At 44.7% G+C, this 22,808-nt stretch overlaps 1 protein-coding gene across 7 annotated transcripts in view; it reads right to left on the bottom strand.

Annotated features, from left to right (window-relative positions):
• The window catches only part of LOC309569543 (ryanodine receptor 3), a 1,308,933-nt gene that overhangs the window by 817,803 nt on the left and 468,322 nt on the right, over positions 1 to 22,808 (bottom strand). For all 7 annotated transcript variants that reach the window (XM_082275412.1, XM_082275411.1, XM_082275414.1 and 4 more), the window contains one exon: positions 16,670 to 16,834. In XM_082275412.1, coding sequence (XP_082131538.1) covers positions 16,670 to 16,834 — 165 coding nt within the window. The remainder of the gene's footprint in view (positions 1 to 16,669; positions 16,835 to 22,808) is intronic.

Here is a 22,808-nt window from a genome sequence, read left to right as displayed (position 1 = left end):
GAAAAATTATGATGTGGGTGATCGGGAGCACTTGGCCATGAAGGCCGTCCTGGAGGAATGGCACCCTATCCTGATCTATACAAATCATAAAAACCTTGAATATTTAAGGACAGCCAAGCGCCTAAAGCCACGCCAAGCTCGTTGGGCATTATTTTTCTCCCGATCTTCTTTCCACATTACGTACCAGCCTGGATCAAAGAACGTTAAGCCTGATGGGCTCTCCCGGATATTTGACGACCCTATGGAGATTTCAGTGCCAGACACCATCCTATCCCAAAACCACTTTCTGCTGCTTCAACCTGACCTGCTGTCCCTTATGCAACAAGCCTCGAGGGATGTCCCCTGCCTCCCTTGAATTACATTATCTTTTCAAGATGGACTATTATGGCGGGGTAACAAAATTTTTGTCCCTGAAAGCATTCGAGTGATGATCCTGGGCCTGTGCCATGACCACCCTTTGGCGGGTCACTTCGGGGTTCACAAGACTCTGGAACTGATACAATGCACGTTCTGGTGGCCTGATGTTGAACTCCCTCCATCTGAAGGTTGCTCTGTCATTTTTATAGTGGTTGACCGCCTATTAAGGATGGTTCACTTTCTGCCACTAAAGAACACCCCCTCTGCCTCAGAGACTGCTCAAGTATTTGTCAAGGAGAAAATCAGGCTTCACTGGATCCCAGCGGACATCATTTCCGATAGAGGGGTCCAATTCACCTCCCGGTTCTGGAGATCCCTGTGCGAAACCCTAAAGATCAAGCTATCCATGTCATCAACATACCACCCTCAGACAAATGGACAAACAGAGAGGATAAAAATCAAACTCTCGAAAAGAATATTCGGTGCTTTACCACGTTTGTCCAGGATAACTGGGTGTTGTTATTACCTTTAGCAGAATTTGCCTATAACAATGCCAAAATCCCCTTGTGTTGTCTCGGAGTCCACAGTCCCTGCAGCTCCGAGTGTCGCTGAATTCCTCAATCTCAACAGCAAACTGCTACATGAAGCAATACAAGGTGATCTTCGACAAAAAGAGGAAAGGTGAACTGATCCTCCAACCAGGGGACAAGGTTTGGCTACCAACAAATAACCTCTGCTTGGACTACCCCTCGAAAAAATTGGCACCCAAATTTATAACAGACAATAAAAGACTAAATTGCTACGCTAACTGATAAACATAAAACAAATAATAACAGATGGATAGCAGCCACACAGAATCTGGAATAATAACAGTTCAAGAAAAAATATACATAAAACAATGTGGCGCTGCTCCTAAAAACATCTCAAAGTGACTGAAGTGAAGAGAGTCTGTAAAGTGTCCCAAACTGCCAGAAAGGTGCCAAACTGTAAATCCGGAAAGCCACTACCAGACACCCTGTTCACACTGCCTCTTACCGGATGGGGATGATCCCCATGACAGAGATCCAAAACGCCCAAATCTAAAGAAAGCCCAAGGCGATCCTCTTCCCATACAGCATTACCCAAACAAGCAGTCATGGATAAATGCAAAACAGAAAACAAGGCACTATCATAGCGCAGACCGTATAATTTATTGACGAAAATAAGGATTAAGAACACTTACACACAGATGAATAAAAACGAGCATTACAGCATTTCAGTGATGTCCAATGTTATTCTCAGCATGTCCCGCTGTGCATCCGCAGAAACCACCCGAAGATGGCCGCCGCGTCTCCTCCGTATGGGCGTGCGTGACCGCAAGCACCAGCCGACGTACGTTTCGTCGTGAACAGACATCTTCAAGGGGCGCGGTCTCACGGCACTCTTCGCTATATATAGCGATGGAGGAGAGCGGAAGTCCTTGTGGTTACCCGGAAACCGGATATAGCCATATGCGCTCCACAGACCGGAAATCACAAACAACTGGATGTGGAGCGATTAGCAGGAAGTGGGAATATGAGTAGCCCACAAACAAAGAATCCCTTAGAGATTAATACACAATATTGGTGACACAGATATTATTCTGCACCAGCGGCCAAATATATAAAAATAAAAAATGGCAAAACTTGTTTCACCAATCATCAGAGGCACATATTGCGGACTTATTAACACCGCCCAATTCCGGAAAAGAAACGGCGCCATCTAGCGGACATACAGCGGCACACATCAAGAGGCAACATATTGACTAAAAGCACACAATTAAAAACATTAAAATGGACCATTATAAATCAATATATATTAAACAACCATGATATTAAATTCTTATAAAAGGAAGCAGACATCTAGACTAATTAGGAGTTATTATTAAACGCATTAAGGTCCCATTCTATATTCAACCCCCTTGGGGTATGGCACCTCATCTTGTATATCCAACTGGTTTCAAGTTTTGATACGCCACGGGTCATATTGCTACCCCTCCAATTCCCTGCGTATCTATCAATCCCCAAAAATAGGGTCCCCTTAGGGTCTCTTTGATGGCATTCGTCATAATGACGTGATACACTATGTTTAGGGTAACCCTTGATTATGTTGGCCACATGCTCCTTAAGCCTCACATGAAGCTCTCGGATAGTGCGGCCAACATAGTCAAGGCCACATGGACACCGGATCAGGTATACCATGTGTTTGGTGGAACACGAAATTGAAGGTTTGATTTTGAATTCCTGACTGGTGGAGCCAGAAATTCTCCACACATCTCCTCTTATTTATTTTACAAATCGCACATTTTCTGCATTTATAGAAACCCCCTTTCTGTTGAAAGAAGGAAACCTTCTTAGGGGGATCCCTGATGTTCGGGGCCACCTGTAACTTCAGGGGTGGGACTCCCCTATACACAACCTGTGGTTGCTGTGGAAGCAGAGGACCCAATACACCATCATTTTGTAAAATGTGCCAATGGCGACGTAATATTCTTTTGACAGAGAAGTGTTGCGTAGAAAAGGAAGAGAAAAAAGCAAATTCAAATGTTTTCCCATTCTCTCTAACCCTAGGCTGTAGTAGGTCATCTCTGACCCTCATATCAGCACGAGCAATAGCTTGGTTAAGAGCCACCTCTTCATATCCCTTTTCTAGGAATTTTTTCTTCAACGTTGTTGCCTCGCTCAAGAAATCCTCCCTGCGTGAGCAATTACATTTCAAACGTAAGAATTGACTGACAGGAACGGATTCTAACCACGCCTTATGATGACAACTGGTGGTGTCAATGAATCCGTTCCTGTCAGTTGGCTTGAAGTATGTAGAGGTTATGATCTGCCCCTCTTCAACACGTATACGTAGATCAAGGAAGTGAATTTCAGTACTACTAGATTCATACTGTAAATGAATACCTCTTTGATTGGTATTTAGGTCCTCCATAAAGCTTTGAAACGAATCAGGACTGCCATTCCATAGGAAAAGGATGTCATCAATGTACCTATGCCAGAGCACAAGCTCCGGCCTAGGCACACCTAAGATGACATCCTCTTCCCATTTGCCCATAAATAGGTTGGCCATGCTAGGGGCAAATTTGGCCCCCATGGCCACACCCCTATTCTGTAGATAGAATTGGCCATCGAACCAGAAGTAATTCCGGGTCATGGCAAAATCCAAAAGTGTGAGAATAAAATCTCTTTGAAAGCTCAGCAGGCTGCCCTGTTCCAAGAAAAAGGAAACCGCTTCTCTTCCATGCTGGTGAGATATAATGGTATACAGCGATAATACATCCGCTGTAACCATTATATACCCATCACTCCATGCAATATTCCGAAGCTCATTGATCACTTGCATGGAATCACAGAGATAGGAATGCAAGAGGAAACTTAATGAGGTATCCTACGAACTGATCTTGCCTGGGTCACTTAAAATCCACCCTGTATTTCACACTTCGCTGGTGAAATTGCCTTACCTGACCCCTTTCCGGGCAGGGATTCTAGGCCTCCTGACCCTGTGGTGATTGACGGTGATGAGGAATTCGAGGTGGAAGCTATCTTGGACTGCAGAAGTAGGAGGAACCAAATACAATTCCTGGTTAAATGGAAGGGCCATGGCCCAGAGGAGAATTCCTGGGAGCCCGAACAGGATGTCCATGCCCAGGAATGAATTTGGCCTTTTTTCCGCAGCCATCCTCAGAAAAGGAATCTTTTGGGCACCCGGAGGTTGCCCATAAGGAGGGGGCAATGTCAGGGATCCACTACTATGCGCAGGCGAATGCGCGTACAAAGAGGCGCCTTGAATAGCTATAAGCTACCTTGGAATAGTTCGAGGCTACCTTGGAATAGTTCGTGGCTACCAAATTGGCGCCAAACTGCCTATTTAAACACAGCAGTCACTCCAGGTAATTGCTGTGTTATCTTCAGCTCTTCCTTGTGATCCTCTTTTCCTGTGTACCTGTTGTTCCTGATTATTTGACCTGGCTTCCTCTTGACCTTGCTACTTGCTGCCTGCCCTGACCTTTGGCTCATCTGACTACTCTCTTGGTTATCCCTTGTCTGCTTCTCCGCTTCTGGACCGGAACCTGCACTCTGCCTGGCTGGGTGATCCTGGGGACCGCAACCTGGTGCTAGCTTGCAGTGTAGTCCATCCCCACCATTAAGGGCTCTTGTGAAAACCAGCTAACACTTAAGACTCCGCACCTCAGGTGAACCTGTGTCCTTATCAGAGTACTTACCTTAGTGTCCATCTGACTTCCAGCTCTCCTACCACGGCCTTTCATCAGGTGAGACTTCTCTCTATTAGTCAGGCTCCACCTGCCACCCTGACAAACTGATTGAATTTGCTAGGGGTCTGCCATCCCTTAAAGACTGCATATGCTGCCTATCCTGTTCCTCAACCTTTATTCTGCTAGCTTCCAACAATGTTTTTGGTTTAGATCACTACCAACCCCTTAGTCCTAGTTTTTCTGCAGTTGTATGACAGGTGCATACAATTGAAATGTCATATGTCATTTTAAACAGCAGGCCCTGTCCCTGTCCCCTGCTAACCGTGAGGGGTTACGGTGTTCAGGCACCACCAACACCAAAGGCCCGATTTTGGGCACCTGTGTAGTACATGCAATTTCAAATTTGCATGGAATTCTTACCAGCAGGTCCCGTTCCTGCACCCAGCAAGAGTAACTGCAAGGCCTTGGTTACGGTGTTAAGGCACCACCTATCGCAAAGGCCTAATTTTTGGCACTTATATAGCACATGCAATTTTAAATTTGCATTGAATTCTCACCAGCAGGTCCGTTCCTGCACCCAGCAAGAGTAACTGCAAGGCCTTGGCTATGGTGTTCAGGCACCACCTACCGCAAAGGCCCAATTTTTGGCACTTGTATAGCACATGCCATTTCAAATTTGTATGGAATTCTTACCAGCAGGTCCCGTTCCTGCACCCAGCAAGAGTAACTGCGAGGCCTTGGTTACGGTGTTCAGGCACCACCAACAGCAAAGGCCCAATTTTTGGCACTTGTATGATAAGTACATGCAATTTCAAATTTGTATGGATTTTTTAACAGCAGGGCCTGTTCCTGTGCCAAGCAAGAGTAACTGTGAGGGGGTTACGGTGTTCAGCGATTTGAAATTTGTATGTATATTTGTGTATGACATTTTTTGCTTTAGAAATGTCAGTATTGCTGCAGCAGGCTACATACATTGTAGAGATGCACTACTTTACAGGCACCTGCAGGGGACCCCCCAGACGCGAAGGAATTTCTAATTTTTATATTTTCACTTTAAGCCTCATTAAAATCAGTAAATCACTGCTCCTTTAAAAACAATTGTTTTTTAAAACTTTTTTTTCATTGCTACATGTTCCCCAGGTCAGTACCCGGACCTCTATACACTTTTTTGGGGCAATAACTTGCATTAAGCCTTCAAAATGTCCCATTGACTTCAATGGGGTTCGTTTGTTCAAACAAACTTTTCCTCAGTTCGCGGTGTTCTGGTGTGAACCGAACCGGGGGGGGGGGCGTTCGGCTCATAACTCGACGCTATACACTATTCAATCTTACAGTGGCCATGGTGGAGGAACGGCATATATGATACATGCCTCGTCTCTTATTTTATCATGTGAGTGCATTGAGTTTTGTCTGCTTTAGCTAAGTTCAATAAATAGGATTACACTGGGGATTGTGCTCTCTCTTTCTTCTTTGTATTATTTTAGACCCCCCCCAGTGGGTGTTTTGAAGAGCAGCAGCAACACTATGTTGTTTTATCCCAATGTGAATTACTTTTGCATCCAAGAACAAAGGGATTACATGTAGAGCTGCACTTTGATTAGTTCTTTTTGTATGGACCTTGATGATGAAAGGCCCAAGAAGAACCTACAGATCTCATGGAGTGAGCCCTGATAGGGAAAGGGGATCCCTTTTCTTCAGGGCATAAGCCCTATAAATGAGGTATCTGAGCCACCTATATATGGTGAAAGCGCGAGCCTACTTTAGGGCAGGACAGAGGAATAACGTATCTTCATTGAGGTGAGATTGAGATCACCATGGAAAGGTCTGAGTCTAAGGACCACTGTATTTCTATGAAAGAAAAGAAAGAGCCACAAACTCAGAGATGCCTGATGGAGGTAATGGTCACAAAAAAAGCTACTTTGCTACTAAGATTCAACAATGGCTTATCTTGAATTGGTTCAAAGGGAGGTCTTTGAAGGACTGAAAGTACCAGATTTCATGGGCCACAACCTTTATAAAGGCCTTTACAAGAGTGTGTGAAGCTAAAGATTATTGGAAAAGAACAGACAGAGCAGAAACATTTCCCTTTAGAGCACTAACATCAGATGCTAGTCTAGACAGAAAGAAGGCTAAGATGTGGGGAATATACAATTCCAGAGTGTAAGGTGCCTTCTTTTGCACCAGACAAAATAGGCCTTTCAATGGTAGATATTACAAGTAGATTTCCTAACTTTGAGCAAGTAGCAATGACAGAATTAGTAATGTCTTTATACTTTAGGACCTGGGTTTCAACAGCAATACCTACAATCAGTTGATAAGAAGACTGCAGGGCAGACTCTTTGAAGTTGATCACCTATCTGAAAGTTTGAAGGAGCTGCATTGTCCTTTGAATGTTGGAAGACAAGGCTAAGTTTTTCATCAGCAGGTTGTCAAATGAATTATTTCATGAAATAGATGCCCTGAAATCTTAGCAGACCAGCAGAAGAGCAGGCAGCTGACGGCCCTTGATGTAAAAGAGCTTGAAAAAGAGGGGGAAAAAATTAAGTGCGGTCTCCCACAGCAAGGCATAGAAAGAGTCGATGTGTGGGAAAGATGAGAATGTGAAGATAGGCATCTTGGATGTGTACTAATGCCATAAATTCCTGATATGAGAAAAGCGATGAACGAACTTGCAGACTTCATGAGAAATTTGGGAACCTTGAGATATCTTGTTAAAGGATTTTAAGCTCAAAATGGTGCAAACACCTCCGGTTTTTGGACCATGAAAAGGTTTGGGTAAAACCCTTTAACCTTTATTTTGCAGGAACTCGAATTACCATTCCTTGTGCCCAAAGATAATTCAGGGCAGCCCACAAGACTACCTGTCTTTTAGGTTGAGCTGGCAGATTAAAGGGGAGGAGGAGGAGGCAGGGAGAAGATTTTATATTGTGCAACCCCTGGAAACAACAATTTGAACCCAGAGGTCCAGGACATCCCTGATACAGGTTGGTGTAAAGGTTCAGCTTTGAAGAGGGCTTCTGGGTAAGCTTGGAGAATTTTGGGTTCTAAGGTATGAGACAAATGGATGGATTTCTTTTGATATCTGGATATTCCAGGATATCTGGGAGAAGAGAAAGGACCCCTTTTGGGGAGAAGAGCGAGTAGCCATAGTAGTAGTAGGTTGTTTTCTTTTGGGATAGAAATACTTTCCCCCTGGTAACTATTACCTTATAAACGTATTAGGGATTCATCAAACAGGCATCCAACATCAAAATGCATGCATGAACAGATTTGTTTTACAAGCAGGTTCAGCAGGCCAAGCCTTTAGCCACAACATTCTGCATATGTTCACAGAGAGCAATGTCATCCTAGAAACCTAGCAAGTTACATCCTTCAGGGCATATCAGCTCTGAAGACATACTCTGCAATTGTTCTACCAGAATAGGGTCTTCCAACAATGTTCTCTATTCATTAGTCCAGTTAGCTACAGTCTGACAAATGGACACTGCCGCAGTAGCCAGCTGAGAGGCAGGGCCAGCGAGAGAAAAGGATGTCTTCAATAAGGTTCCAAAGCACTTGTTAACTGAATCTTTAAAGAAGGACACATTTAACAGGAACAGTAAGATGCTTGTCCAGATCTGAGATGACAGGATCCACTACTAGAGACCATTATTTCATAAATTCCTTTTCCTTAAAATATAGCTCTGCAAACAGTTTTGGCGGAATAAATACTTTGTCAGGATTTGTCCAATACTCATGCTAAACACAGTTAACTTACGTATACAGAGGAAATGTCTTTTTAAATTTTGCCAGTTGTTTAGTGCTCATAGAAGCTTGTTTTGGCTAGGAAGATTCTGTCACACAAAGACTAGTGCATATCACATCATAACTGAGCTTACAGGAGAAAGCCTATAGCGTGAATCTTTATCTTGTGTCTCATAAAATGCATAAGGGGAATGTTCCTCTGCTGAATCCTATTCTTTGTCCACCTCACCCTCCCCTATATCTTTCTCACAGAGGTTGGGAGGATCAAGGCCAAACTCCTGAATAGATTTAGGTGGTGGAGAGTTAGAAAAGTGCCTTTGGACCCTGGAGTTCAAAGACTCCAGAAGAGCAGAGTTTCCCAAAGAAATCAGACATAGTTGCAATGAAATCTGCCTTAGTCAGATAGGTTAATTGTTGTGCACCTGAGAGGGAACTAGAATTGGAGGGCGGGAGCTGTGGTAGTATGGGACCTTGCTCTGCTGCAGGGGAACAGCTATCACCTTGAGTGTTTGGTTGGATTTCCATAGTGCCTAACTGCTATTAGACAACTTTATTTTGGCTTCTCTGCATCTTGGCTCTGCTGCTAAGTGAGGGGATTTCCTGTGGAGTACTCAAAAAATGGATACAAAATGAACAGGTGTTTCCATGTCCAGGAAATGATCCACTTTAACCCAGGCACTGAATGATTTCCAGTGTCTGCTTCTCTGGAGAAGTAGGCAGTGAGGAACAGATATGCTTCTTGTGTTCTCATCAGAAATGGCAGGCAAAAGTGTACCAGCCAGATGGCATTTGTAACTATGTCACAAGTAGTGACAGTAGTAACTATAGCAGATCCAAAATGTGAGCATTACCTTCTGCCAATGCAGTAGAGACATTTACAGAGGGGGATAACACACTAAGTGAATTAACAACCCATGTATAAAAGAGGACATGGGTTGCAATTACAGGAAAACCCTGCCTTTTCTAGGCTGCAGGTTCCCTGAGGGGGGCCATATCCCGGAAGAGGTCTTCAGGGTCTGAGTGCCATAGGAAAGGGCTTGGGCCCTGCACATGTATCCTATGGCTAACTACATTTGTTGCACCACGTGCAAGGTGAGCGCAAAACCAAGGATATAGCTCCCAAAGCAAATATTGTGATGTGGTTCCCAATATATATATCAAGGGCAACAGATTCAGCAAGTGAGCCCTGAGGCAATAAGCATTCAGGTCTTGATAGAAGTGTCAGTCAAAATAATTAAGAAAAAAAAAAAAGGATTGGTGTGGCAACTTCTCTAAAGGAGAAGAGGTGCATCACCTAAAGACACTAAAAAAAGCATGTAGGGTTATGAGGGTTTTTTCCTTTCGGAGCATTCCCAGAAAAACTTTTGCCAGTGCCCTATCACCTGAAGATAGTGGCATATTACCCATGGTCTATGACTACAGATTCTGTGTCTTCTGTGTAATTAGGATAGCTTTTTTTTTTTTTATCATTTATATGGTCACCATACCAAAGCTCCTTTCAATGCTCTGAGTTTCTGACCTAGTTTGCTATTTTGACAGCAAATGGGCATTGACATTAGACATCAGTGGCATGACAATCTAATATCTACAGGGCTTGTGTATATACCACTAGCCTAGGCTAATCTGAGGAAAGGGTGATTGAAAAGGTTAATAACCTTGTCTAATAGATGTTTTCTGGTAATAAACCTGAGGTGTCAGCACTCTGCTTCTACTGTCTTTAGTTTTAAATATACAGTATATATATAAAAACAATATTAGAGTTGTAAGGGGAGTATGACTAATTTTCCATTACATATACAATGTATATATATATATATATATATATATATATATTGTGGGGATTAGCTCGGTGGCGGATATGGATGACCCCTTGGGGGGGGGGGGGTGCGTTTACACAGGGAGATAGCCGAGAAGTGGTTGCAAACAACAGTTTGGTTTATTCTTGCAATTTACTTCACACAAGTGCAAGCCTCAAAAACATCAAAATAAAAATAAAACACAAAATAAATCCTTGCCACTGTGGGCGGCTACCTTCTCACCTACAGGAACCTACCTACGGAGTCTGTCTCCAACCTACTGTTGGGCAAACTTTGCTGATCCTACAGCAGACACTCAATAGTCCATGTTTTTTCTTCACACAACAAATGTCCATTGATCATGTCCCTTTTCCTCTTCACATTGAACATGTCCCTTTGCTTTTCTCTTCACATAGAACACATTCCTTTGTTTGTCTCTTCACATAGCAAACAGTGCATTTATTTCTTTCCACATAGAAATAGTCCAAGACCTCACCTTGAGTAGTCTTCAGTCTTACTTAATTTTCCCTCCACACAGGAAATGTCCATTGGTTTCTTTTCACATAGAAACGATCCAAGACCTCACCTCGAGTAGTCTTCACACTTGTTACCATCCTCAGCGCACATCGCTTCAGGAGGTCTTCCCCATGCTCACACAGCTTTCAGGGGGCACACATCTGACTGTCCTCCTCTCCCCATGCCCACACAGCGTCAGGAGGCAGCAATCCTTAGACTTCCTTTGGACAAATTATAGAGGCCTTCATTTCCTCATTCTGAACAGCTGAATGGTTTTCAACTTCCTGCTGGCTATCTCTGCAGCCGACACCCTATAGTAATTGGTGAATTTTCTAAACCAGGTGGAAATGTATCTCCTGTCTGTGACTACATCCACAGATTTACCTGACTTTCTGTCAGATACCCCCCCCCCCTCTTGTTTCAACCCTAGGGTTGGGACACAGTTTTCCAGGCACGCATGTGTCAGGCAGTGCTCTTGACTCTCACTGATAAGCCTCTTAGTATCTTTAAGCTTCAGGGTGAAACTGTTTCTGTCATCTTCATTGACAGATTTCTCATAAATGCCACACAGTTTGTCTCTTATCTCATATACACATTCTTCAACTGCATTTTTAGCATCATTTCGATCCTTCTCAAGTTTGTCCTGCATAACCGTCTGTCCTATCCACCAAGGAGGACCGTGATCCATAGGCAACTCAATTGTGCTAGTCTTAAAGTCTTCAACATTCTTGAGCCGCCTCTCTCTGCAATCAATAAATGATTTCCACAAAACTTTGAGAACCTCTGCTTCACTTGGCTTTGATCCAAGTAGGGACTCTTGACGTCCCTCTGTGACTTGAGTTGCCTCTCCATACAGCTGTTCACAATCATTGACTCTTTGTTGTAAAAGGGAATGATCTTCTTTCTTGAGCTTAGCTTGCTCTAAGATGCTGTGCAGAGAGCCTTCCATTTACGACAACAGGCGGTCACACATTTCTTCAAAGTGACCCCTGTTCCTTTTTCCAGAGACATCATCAACTTTTCTTCCACCAACATATGGGTCAAAGGCAACAACACAGTTGAACCCAGCGATCTGGGTGGTATCCATTACAGACCTCCTCTCTGCATCAGTGAAGAAGCATGGAACTGCAACGCAGTCTATTACAGGTTTCTCCAATGCACTTTCTGCCACTGCATTACTTTTCCCTTGTAGCTCCTCTTCTTTATCTGAACTCCACATGGAATGTATCTCAAGATCACGATCAAACTTCTGCCACCTGTCTTTCACCAGTTCCATTTTGGAAATATTCCCTGAAAGGCACTTATTCATTTGCTTCACGTTTTCACCAACAGCCTTAGTTTTCTCCACTAGGTGGCGTTTTTGAAGGAAATGTTTATTCCAGAGGGGTGATTCAAACAACATGTCATCAAATTTCTGATGCTCACTCAGGACAGACCCCAAAACACTGATCCTTTTATAAACTGCATCAGGCACACTATCCCCTCCTTGGGACAGATCCTCTGTTGCCTGTAATTCCTCTTCAAGTTCCTGCAACGGAATCTTCATCTCTTCTACTTGCTGTTCTAAGGCTCGCTTAGACTTTTCTAGCTCCTTAACGCTTTTCCCAACATCATCCTTGGAGCTGACCAAATCTTCCATTTCTGTACACAGCTGTTTGTTAACTCTTTCTAGTTCAACCTTACACTCTAGAGCTTACTCCAAAAAGCGAGCCAAGAACAGGGCTTTGCTCTCTTTATCACGCGCCTCCGCTTCTGCACGGTCGCGTTCTTCTGCATATTTTGCAGACACAGTCTTCTCCTCACCAAGCATCTGATCAAACCTCTTTTTCACATCTTCAACACTCTCTAATGAACCAACGCTTTCTTCCATGCGTTTTTTCATATCCGCTATCTTAGCTTGCAATGTTGTGACTTGCTCTGATAGGTTTTTCTTTGCTTCCTCCTCCTCTTTTAATTGTTCCAGGAAGCCATTTTTCTCATCTTCCATTTGTTTGAGTTTTGTGCTCAAACTCAGCCTTTGACACCTCTCTTCCTGTAAGAGTTCCTGCGTGTCTTGCATCTGCGATTCCAAGATAGAGAAATCTTTGGCAATTTCTCTAGATTTGCTGTCTGCTTGAGAAAGCTGATTTATGACATTGTCCAACTCAACCTGCAGTCGGTTTGCCTTCTCTGACAGCTTAGCACACAATCGGTCACCTTCTGACACCTTGACTTGCGATTCCTGCAGCTGTGCCTCTACTTTTTTCCTCTTGTGTTCAGAATCTCCTTTTCCCTGCATAAGAGCCTTCACCTCATTGGCTAGCTTCTTGGAATGAGACTGTAATTCTGCCACACAGGCTTCTTTCTTCTTTAGCTGCTGCTGGACACGTTGGGCTTCATCTTTCCAACTTTCACAGTCCGTACGCAATTCATCTACCACATTGCTCAAAGTGGTGAGCTCATACACAGTACTCAGTAATTTAGCCTCTCTCTCATTTTTCTCCTTGTCGTTGAGAGACAATGTCGTTTTCAGAGAGACATTCTGTTCCTGCACATCCTGCAGGTCTATTCTTGTAGCTTCCAAAGACTGAAGACTTTTTGTCAGCTAATCACGCAACTCCAACATATCACCCTTACTTTGCTCCTGCAAAGTCTGAATTTCAATTTCCTTTTCCATGAGGATGGTATCTTTCTCCATTATAGTCTCTCTACGTTTTTGTAACTCGGAAAAAAGAAGAGCAGTGGATTCTTCCCACTGTGACACCTGAGCCTGCAAGTTTCTATGCTCCATCCTAAGCAACTCCAGGGCTCGTTCCTTTTCTTCCATTTTCCGTTGCAAGGCATTTAGCTCAGCCCTGCACACATACTCGGTTTCCTCCAAACCGATGACCTCCATTTGCTGCTGGCGTCTCTGTTTCCAGCCTGCCATGCTCTCTTGGTGGGCTGCCATGCTCTCTTGGTGAGCCTGTTGTTGAGCTGCAAAGCTCCGCTGAAAATCCGCATTTGCCCCAGTGTTGCTAGGGACAACAACCTTCCTCTTTAGTAGACTCTCTTTAGGCATGGATGGGGCTCGTTCAGACGGTAACATCCCCTCCATCCATAGAATCCGGTCTCTCATTTCAGCTATCTTTGCATCTTTCAGGCGTTTTGATCGCCCCATCTTCAATAACTCCACAATAAATTTTTCACAGTCCAGCAAAAAAATTTTTGAGACCACTGTCTCTTTAAATCAAGTAGTTTTTATCTCTTTCTTGCAAGATCTCCTTTCCTGCAGACACAGTTTGTGCAGTCTCATGCACCAGACAAAACAAAGTCCATCGAAAATTTTTGAGACCACTGTCTCTTTAAAACAAGTAGTTTTTCCTCTCTTTCAGGATCTTCTCTCCAGACAAAGTTCATAGAACATATGCACTTCTTTGCAGGGATCTCTGCTTCTGCCCAATGCATACCTCCACCATATGTGGGATTGATTCGCTCGGTGGCGGGTATGGATGACCCCTTGGGGGGGTGCGTTTACACAGGGAGATAGCCGAGAAGTGGTTGCAAACAACAGTTTGGTTTATTCTTGCAATTTACTTCACACAAGTGCAAGCCTCAAAAACATCAAAATAAAAATAAAACACAAAATAAATCCTTGCCACTGTGGGCGGCTACCTTCTCACATACAGGAACCTACCTACGGAGTCTGTCTCCACCCTACTGTTGGGCAAACTTTGCTGATCCTACAGAAGACACTCAATAGTCCATGTTTTTTCTTCACACAACAAATGTCCATTGATCATGTCCCTTTTCCTCTTCACATTGAACATGTCCCTTTGCTTTTCACATAGAACACATTCCTTTGTTTGTCTCTTCACATAGCAAACAGTGCATTTATTTCTTTCCACATAGAAATAGTCCAAGACCTCACCTTGAGTAGTCTTCAGTCTTAATTAATTTCCCCTCCACACAGGAAATGTCCATTGGTTTCTTTTCACATAGAAACGATCCAAGACCTCACCTCGAGTAGTCTTCACACTTGTTACCCTCCTCAGCGCACATCGCTTCAGGAGGTCTTCCCCATGCTCACACAGCTTTCAGGGGGCACACATCTGACTGTCCTCCTCTCCCCATGCCCACACAGCATCAGGAGGCAGCAATCCTTAGACTTCCTTTGGACAAATTATAGAGGCCTTCATTTCCTCATTCTGAACAGCTGAATGGTTTTCAACTTCCTGCTGGCTATCTCTGCAGCTGACACCCTATAGTAATTGGTGAATTTTCTAAACCAGGTGGAAATGTATCTCCTGTCTGTGACTACATTCACAGATTTACCTGACTTCCTGTCACAATATATATATATATATATATATATATATATACTGTATATATATATATATATATATATATATATTTATTATCTAAAGTATTGGAACGCCTGCCTTTACACGCACATGAACTTTAATGGCATCCCAGTATTAGTCCGTAGGGTTCAATATTGAGTTGGCCCACCCTTTGCAGTTATAACAGCTTCAACTCTTCTGGGGATGCTGTCCTCAACGTTTAAGAGTGTGTCTATGGGAATGTTTAGCCATTCTTCCAGAAGCACATTTGTGAGGGCAGGCACTGATGTTGGACGGAAGGCCTGGCTTGCAGTCCCCACTCTAATTAATCCCAAAGGTGTACAATGGTCCAAATGATTTGGACCATTGTACAAAGCAAGGTCCATAAGACATGGATGAGTGACTCTGGGGTGGAGGAACATGACTGGCCTGTATGGAATCCTGACCTCAACCCAATAAGACACCTTTGGGATGAATCAGAGCCGAGACTAAGATCCAGGCCTTCATCTATGTCTTTATGGACCTTGCTTTGTGCACTGGTGCGCAGTCATGTTGGATCAGGAAGGGGCCATCCCCAAACTGTCACCATAAAATTGGAAGCATTAAATTGTCCAAAATGTTTTGGTATGCTGACGCCTTAGGAGTTCCCTTCACTGGAACTAAGGGGCCAAGCCCAACCCCTAAAAAAAACAACTCCACGCCATAATCCCCACTTAACAGAATGATTTGGACCAGCGTACAAAGCAAGGCCCATAAAGGCAAGAATGAGTGAGTTTGGGTTGGAGGAACTTGACTGGCCTACACAGAGTCCTGACCTCAACCCCATAGAACCCCTTTGGGATGGATTAGAGCAGAGACTGCAACCCAGACCTTCTCTCCAACATCAGTGCTTGACCTCACAAATGCGCTTCTGGAAGAATGGTCAAACATTCCCATAGACACGCACCTAAACCTTGTGGACAGCCTTCCCAAAAGAGTTGAAGCTGTTATAGCTGCAAAGGGTGGGCCAACTCAATATTGAACAATACGGACTAAGACTGGAATGCCATTAAAATTCATGTAAATTTGTGTAAAGGCAGGCGTCCCAATAATTTTGGTAATATAGTGTGTGTGTGTGTATATATATACACACACATACATGCACACTCACCGGCCACTTTTTTTTTTTTTTAAATATACCTGTTCAATTGCTTGGTAACACACATTTCTAATTAGTCAGTCACATGGCAGCAACTCATTGCATTTAGGCATCTAGATGTGCTGAAAATGACTTGCTAAAGTTCATTCCGAGCATCAGAATGGGGAAGAAAGTGGATTTAAGTGACTTTGAATGTGTCATGGTTGTTGGTGCCAGACGGGCTGGTCCGAGTATTTCAAAAACTGCTGATCTACTGGGATTTTCACACACAACCATCTCTAGGGTTTACAGAGAATGGTCCTAAAAAGAGAAAATATCCAGTGAGCGGCAGTTGTGTGGATGAAAATGCCTTGTTCATGTCAGAGGAGAATGGGCAGACATGGGTTTGAGATGATAGAAAGGCCACAGTAACTCAAGTAACTACTCGTTACAACCAAGGTATTCCATCTCTGAACGGATACCATTTTTTTTATGTTAATATACATCCAAAACCAAATGGGCTAGGATTTTTATTTACTTTGTTGATTTGAACATTATTTCCTTTTATTCACATTTTAGAGTATTCAGTTGTAACTTTTCTTACTCTTCTTTTCAGTGGTCCTAGTCTTGCTGTTTTGGCATCTTGGGCTTTATAGGTCAGCCACAAGCCACTGTCTACGTGCTGGATAAAGCAAATGGAGTCTCCATATTTTATTTCTGCTACTCCCATTCCATCGATGTCTCGCTTAGGCCCAGAATCCAATTTTTCCTAAATCAAAGGGAAGAATGTCAGTGGGAATGTACAAAAGGTTCTATTGCACTGAAGGAATTGCAATTTGCATTTTTAATCACCATTTATAACACCACAAACGTTGCTAATGTTCCCTTGTAATTCACACTATTTCTGGCCAATCTCTATTTTCACAAACTTCTAAACTCTACATAGGTTGCAACATAAAGCAAAGTCTTTTTTTCCAACTTTGTGTGCTATGTAGATAATTATAGCCCCCTCAACACTCACACTGTATACATCAGTGGTCTGTGACTCATGGGTTGCCATTAGCCATTCTGTTGAAACAGTCCAACAAAGACATAGATGGAGACCATTATAGAGTGTGTTAATTATAGGGAGGTTAATTCTACAAACTGCTTTTTTTTTTTTTAATTTAAATGTCAGGCATCTGCTGTGTACAGACAAATGTAAGACATAGAGGTGACAGGTAAATAAAAAGAAATAAAATGAAACAGCACATCACTAATAAACTATGTTAGCAACATTGTGAGGATCTTTAAAAGCAGCAGTTTAATACTTGATGTCATTAATTATTTTGGCTAACATTCTGATTTGAATATATAGTAGCTCTAAAAGTTCAACAAGCAAACACATTTCTGCCATTACATAGCTGAACATAGAATGTGCTTTTATAGAAATGCTTATATGGTGATATACTCATCTAATGGTAGTACAATGACAGTGGTAAAAATTGGATGATCTACATTAAAATTCATCTGCCCAGCAACTGCTTTAAGAGATGATTTTATTTTACATTAAAAGGAATTCCTAAACAGCTGGTTTATAATATCATCCTTCCTAGCCCAATAGCGATTTAGCAAAACTGGAAAGAACATTCTATCTGCTGCTATAAAGGTTAAGCAAAGCCTATAAATAAATAAATGTATCTTTGTAACTGATATGGAGGCCTCTTGATCCCCTTAGGGAAAGAGAGCCTTGACTGACGGGGGTATGGCCAGGCGGTGGGAGGTATTCGTCAGGGAGTAGAGTTACAGGCTGGTGGGTGGGCCTGAGCTTAGAAAAGGCTGCCCGCAGGGAATGCTGGGCCCCTTTTTTGGAAGAAGCATGATGAGAAGAGCCTCAAGAGCTGAAGGACTGGACCCCCCTCCCCCACCATGGATTCAGATTTCCTGCTGACAAGGGTCAGTGCAGAGGCCTGCGGCCTCCATGGACCGGAGGTGCTCTTGCCCCCCTACCCGTCTGAGCCCCAGTCCTTCCAGAGCTCGATACCGTGAGGAGTCTGCTCACCTGCCTCCTGGAGCCGCTGCTGCTGCTGGTGCTAGCTCCACTCCTTCACGATCCTATGCTCATCGGCGGAGTTCTTCCCGGTGGGTCCGCCCAGCAGTGACCGCTGCTGTGCCCCATCCCTCTTCTGGGTCACCGCGTTTCCGCAGCCCTGGGGCCCCCTGGCTGCTTGTGACTAGTGCAGCATTGCCGGTCTCTGCTCCCTCCCCTCTGATATATGTGTCCTCCCAGATTGATGCTGGGACACTGACTGCTCCCCCTAACTCCTTGTGTGACAGTGGGTATCGTCTTGGCGCTATTCCAGTGCTTCGGTCAGCCACCAGAGAGGGAGCGTTGTCGGCTTCCCGGCAGTGTAGGAGCTCGCTGCCTGACTCGGCTCCCGGATCTGGGCTTCCTCTAGTCTGGCTGCCAGCACCACCTGCTGGCTAGACTGCGAATATCACTCACTCATATCTCCCTACGCTCTGCAGGGGGGGAGATTTAAACTCTGCTCAACCCTTTACCTGTCAAATAAGAGACTGTAATCACCATAGTAGTCAAACTCAACAAGCTACTCCTTTACATCTCCCTGTGCCCGGCAGGGCAGGAGATCGACCTTCTGCCTTTGCCCCTGCGGACTTGTTGCTGTTATCTTCTCACCCGCCTCTCCCAGTGCCCGGCAGGGCAGAAGATGGCCATGTTGCTCCGTTACATCCTGTCATAGCCCGACCAAATAATTCCATGCTGGATTCGGGTTGTGCATGCACATCCACAGCTTGTTGCCACCTGGGCTCATCCGTACCGCTGGTTGGAATCCTGTCTCTGGATCTCTCTGTTCCCCGTCATCATGAACCACCTTCCCCTGCTGTCCTGATTGAAGCTGGATGTCGTCGGCATCTGCCAGCCCCGCCGGAAGATACTGCTGCCGTGGTCAGATCTCCAAGATTTCAGGATGGGTGTCCTCTTTCTGCTCCGTCTCCGCAAATCAGTGAGTATGATTGTGATTTAGTGTGGGGTAGGTCTAATGACGCTGCTGTACAGGGCCTGCCAGATGAACATATGTTTGGAGCGGTAAAATCGGTTTTGGCCCGCACTTTCCGGCGGTCCTTTGTGGGCAGTGTCTCCTACCAGAGTGCGCATGCCTTCTAAGGTCAAAGATAAAATATGGCGTCGCAAATTTGTTAATTTTCTCGTGCTGGTGCCCCCTGATATGGAAACAGTTGACAAGTCTCAGTGAGTTGACGTGGTGGTTCAGAGCAACAAATCTAAGCAGCTTCCTCGGATGTTTGGGAACTGGCTGCAGGGTTTCTGCTCTTATGCCGGGTTGCTTTGCGAGTGTTTTCCTGAGTTAGGCTCGTCCCTTTTTTGTTATCTTGATCTGATTTGGGGTGCCTATAAACTGTATGGGGGCCAGTGTTGATTTAACTATAACACTCAATTTTGACAGAAGATGGCGGCACGTAACGAGTTTCATTTTGACTCTCAGGATGGCAGCCTGTGGTTACTACTCATGTGCCCCCACAGGCCTTCGTCCTTGCAGACCGCAGCAAGCGCTCTCTCCGGAGCGTCGGCTGCCTCCAAAAGAGGCTTCTGCTGCCTGTTTAATGAGAGACACTGCAAGTGGTACACCGCATGCCAGTTTAAGCACGAGTGCTCACTTTGCGGAGGCGCTCAACCCACCATTGGTTGTTTTAGGAGGAGAAAGCAGCCTCTCCTCAGGCCTGGGGCCAAGCCTAACCATTCTAAAACAGAGGACCCCGGTGAACATCGTAGGGTTGCTTCCCTGGCTAGACCGGTACCCTCTTTGTAAGGAGGCTTTGATCTTAAAGGGAACAGATTCGACCGTGTTTTCTGGATCTCCTTTACTCCTTCCGATGAGCCTACTATGTCAGCAAATCTAAGATCTGCTGTTCAGGGTCCAGTACACCTCTTTTGTCAAAGCGCATCAATTGGTCCAGTTGGCTTTACTGGCAAAGGCGGACATTGAATCTGCTTCTTGCCTTCTACCAGTTCACCCAGAGTGCTTCCACCTTCTGGGCTGCTACTTTCAGGGGAGCTACTTTTTTAAAATGTGCCTTCCTATGGGCTGCACTATCTCTTGTATTACTTTGAACTTTTCAGTGGCTTACTTGAATGGGTAGTCGCACAATCATCCGGTCTGCATTCCCTACTACACTACCTTGATGACTTCATGTTCGTGGGCCCAGCCGGCACCGACCAGTGTCAACAGCTTCTTTCTGTTTTTCGGGATACCTGCGAATGGCTTGCTATCCCGCTGTTGGCTAAGGAAAACTGAGGGCCCCATGACATTGTGGTCTTTCTTGGGCATTGAAATAGACATGGTGGCTATGGTTTTTCACTTGCCCAGGGACAAACTTATTAGACTCCTAGCTTTGGTTTGCATGGCGAAAGGGGCTAAAATAAACTCAAGTTAAAACAGCTTGAGTCCCTGTAAGGTCACTTAGTTTTTGCCTGTGGGGTCATACCCATTGGAAGGGCCTTTTGTAGACACCTATCGTGGGCACTAAAAGGGGTGGCTGCCCCCCACCATTTTGTCCACATATCCAAGCCCATGCGGGACGACTTGGTTCTGTGGTTCTCTTTTCTCTAGTCTTACAATGGTCATTCCTGTTGGCTGCTAGAGGAGGTGCCGAACTTGCTACTGGAGCTTTATAATGATGCTGCAGGCTCCTGTGGTTTTCAGTGCCTTTTTTCCAAGGGGAATGGTCTGCAGAGTGCTGGCCGGCCTCATGGACCTGCTGCGCAACCTCACCTTGCTGGAGCTTTTTCCGATAATCGTCCCCATTGAGCCGTGGGGGGTGAAGTTGCGCAACCGTCAAGTGGTTTTCTGGTCTGATAACATGAGTGTGGTTCAGGTGGTTAATAAGCAGTCCGCTGTATCCCTGCCGGTTGTGTCCCTGTTGCATTTTCTAGTTCTTAGATGTTTACATCTTAACATATGGTTTAAAGCTAAGCATGTTCCCGGAATATCTAATAATATTGCTGATGCTCTCTCTCATTCCCAGTTCAACTGCTTTCACTCCCTGACTCTGTTGGTGTCCCCAGAGGGCCTCCCCTGCCTGACCTACTTGTGGAACCTCGTTTCAGATGGTTGTTAGATCTACTCCGGGCATCGATATCTCCGAGGACGTGGACTTCGTATTGCCGGGTCTGGGATGACTGGGTCCGTGTTTCTGGCGGTGAGTTTGTACTTACCTCTCATTACGATAGATGCCTGGCTTTGTTTTCCTTTCTGGTTTACTTGTGCCATAGGGGTTCCTCGGATCCCACTGTGGTTTCGGCCATGTCCGCCTTATCCTTTTGGTTCAAGCTCCTCGGTTGGGAAGACATCACAAAGTGATTTCCTGTCTGGCGCGTTTTGCAGGGTTGGAGATGCGCGACTCATTCCCCTGACTCCCAGCGCCCGGTTTCCCTTCATACGCTCTCTAATATCCTTTTGCTGTTGCCATCCGTTTGTTCATCAGTTTTTGAGACACTTCTATTTCGAGTGGCTTTCTCCTGGGCTTTTTTTGGGGCCTTCCGCACCGGCGAACTGGTTTCAAAACCCAGATCTACGGCGGGAGGCATCAGGACCGCGGATGTTGTGTTTTTCGACCACTGCCTGACTGTTTTTCTTCACACGTCCAAAATGGACAGCTATGGAAGAGGTAGATGGGTTATTTTGCACGTGTGTTTGGGCCCCTTTTGCACGGTTTTCCTGGCCTTGGAATTTAGTCCATTCACCCTCCTTTCCCATGTCCATGCTGGATCTTCTCCCCTGAGCAGGTTCCAATTCTTGTGGGGTTTTCAGCGTTGCCTCGACACATTAAGACTTCCCACAAAAGATTTTTTGACACATTCTTTCCATATCGGCAGCTTCTGGCATAGGTTTCTCCAATACAGAGCTTCAGTGTTTAGGTAGATGGGAGTCTTCCCATTTTTCTTTGTATGTTCGACCACACTTGTTGTTTTGATTCCAGGTCTTCATCCGGCTTTGATATGGATCATCGGGGATTCCTTTATTTACTGGGTGGCTCGTAGGCCTGCAGCTCGGAGCTATCCGTATGAGGTCGCCAGAATACGTTGGAGCAGCCTGGTGTCTCCGCTGGTGTCAGGTGCTCCCAGAGTGTTAACGTCTTCATTATCATATTTCTGGCCCCATTATTTTAATTCATCACGCAGGAGGGAACGATGTGGGTTATACGCATTCTGTTGATCTCATCTCCGCTGTGAAATGGGATTTTGCCCATTGTTATGCAGTTTTCACTAACCTTGTTCTGGTCTGGTCCGAAGTCGTGGCCCGTTTGCTTTGGGCCTGGGAAATCCCCGCCAGAAGGTTAATACACATTGGTGGGTTTGTGGTAAGGCACAAGGATTTAGAGGGTTCGAATGGTGATCTACTGAGATCTGATGGTGTTCACCTTAATGATATTGGCTTGGATATTTTAAACGTTGGCCTTCAGGATGGTGTGGCTGCAGTGGGGCGCTCGTCAGCTGAATGCTGACGTGCGGGTGGTGATTTTTTTTTACCTTGCCAGCATTTGAAGTTGCAGTAATGGGCTATGCCCTTAATTGGAAATTGGAATAAGGCTGTCTGTCCAGCACTTATGGTAAGGAAAGGCCCCCTTTGGAATTGTCTTGTTAATGTTAAAACGCGCTCACAGTACAACTGTGACTGGCACTGGTTTAAAGTATGTTCTGTTGGATATTAAATAAAGCTGTGGCC

The sequence above is a fragment of the Pelophylax lessonae genome (assembly GCF_965119305.1).
Source record: "Pelophylax lessonae genome assembly, chromosome: 13".
In the NCBI taxonomy this organism is placed as follows: Eukaryota; Metazoa; Chordata; class Amphibia; order Anura; family Ranidae; genus Pelophylax; species Pelophylax lessonae.
The sequence above is the reverse complement of the archived record's forward strand: the minus strand, read 5'-3'. Positions and strand labels throughout refer to the sequence as shown.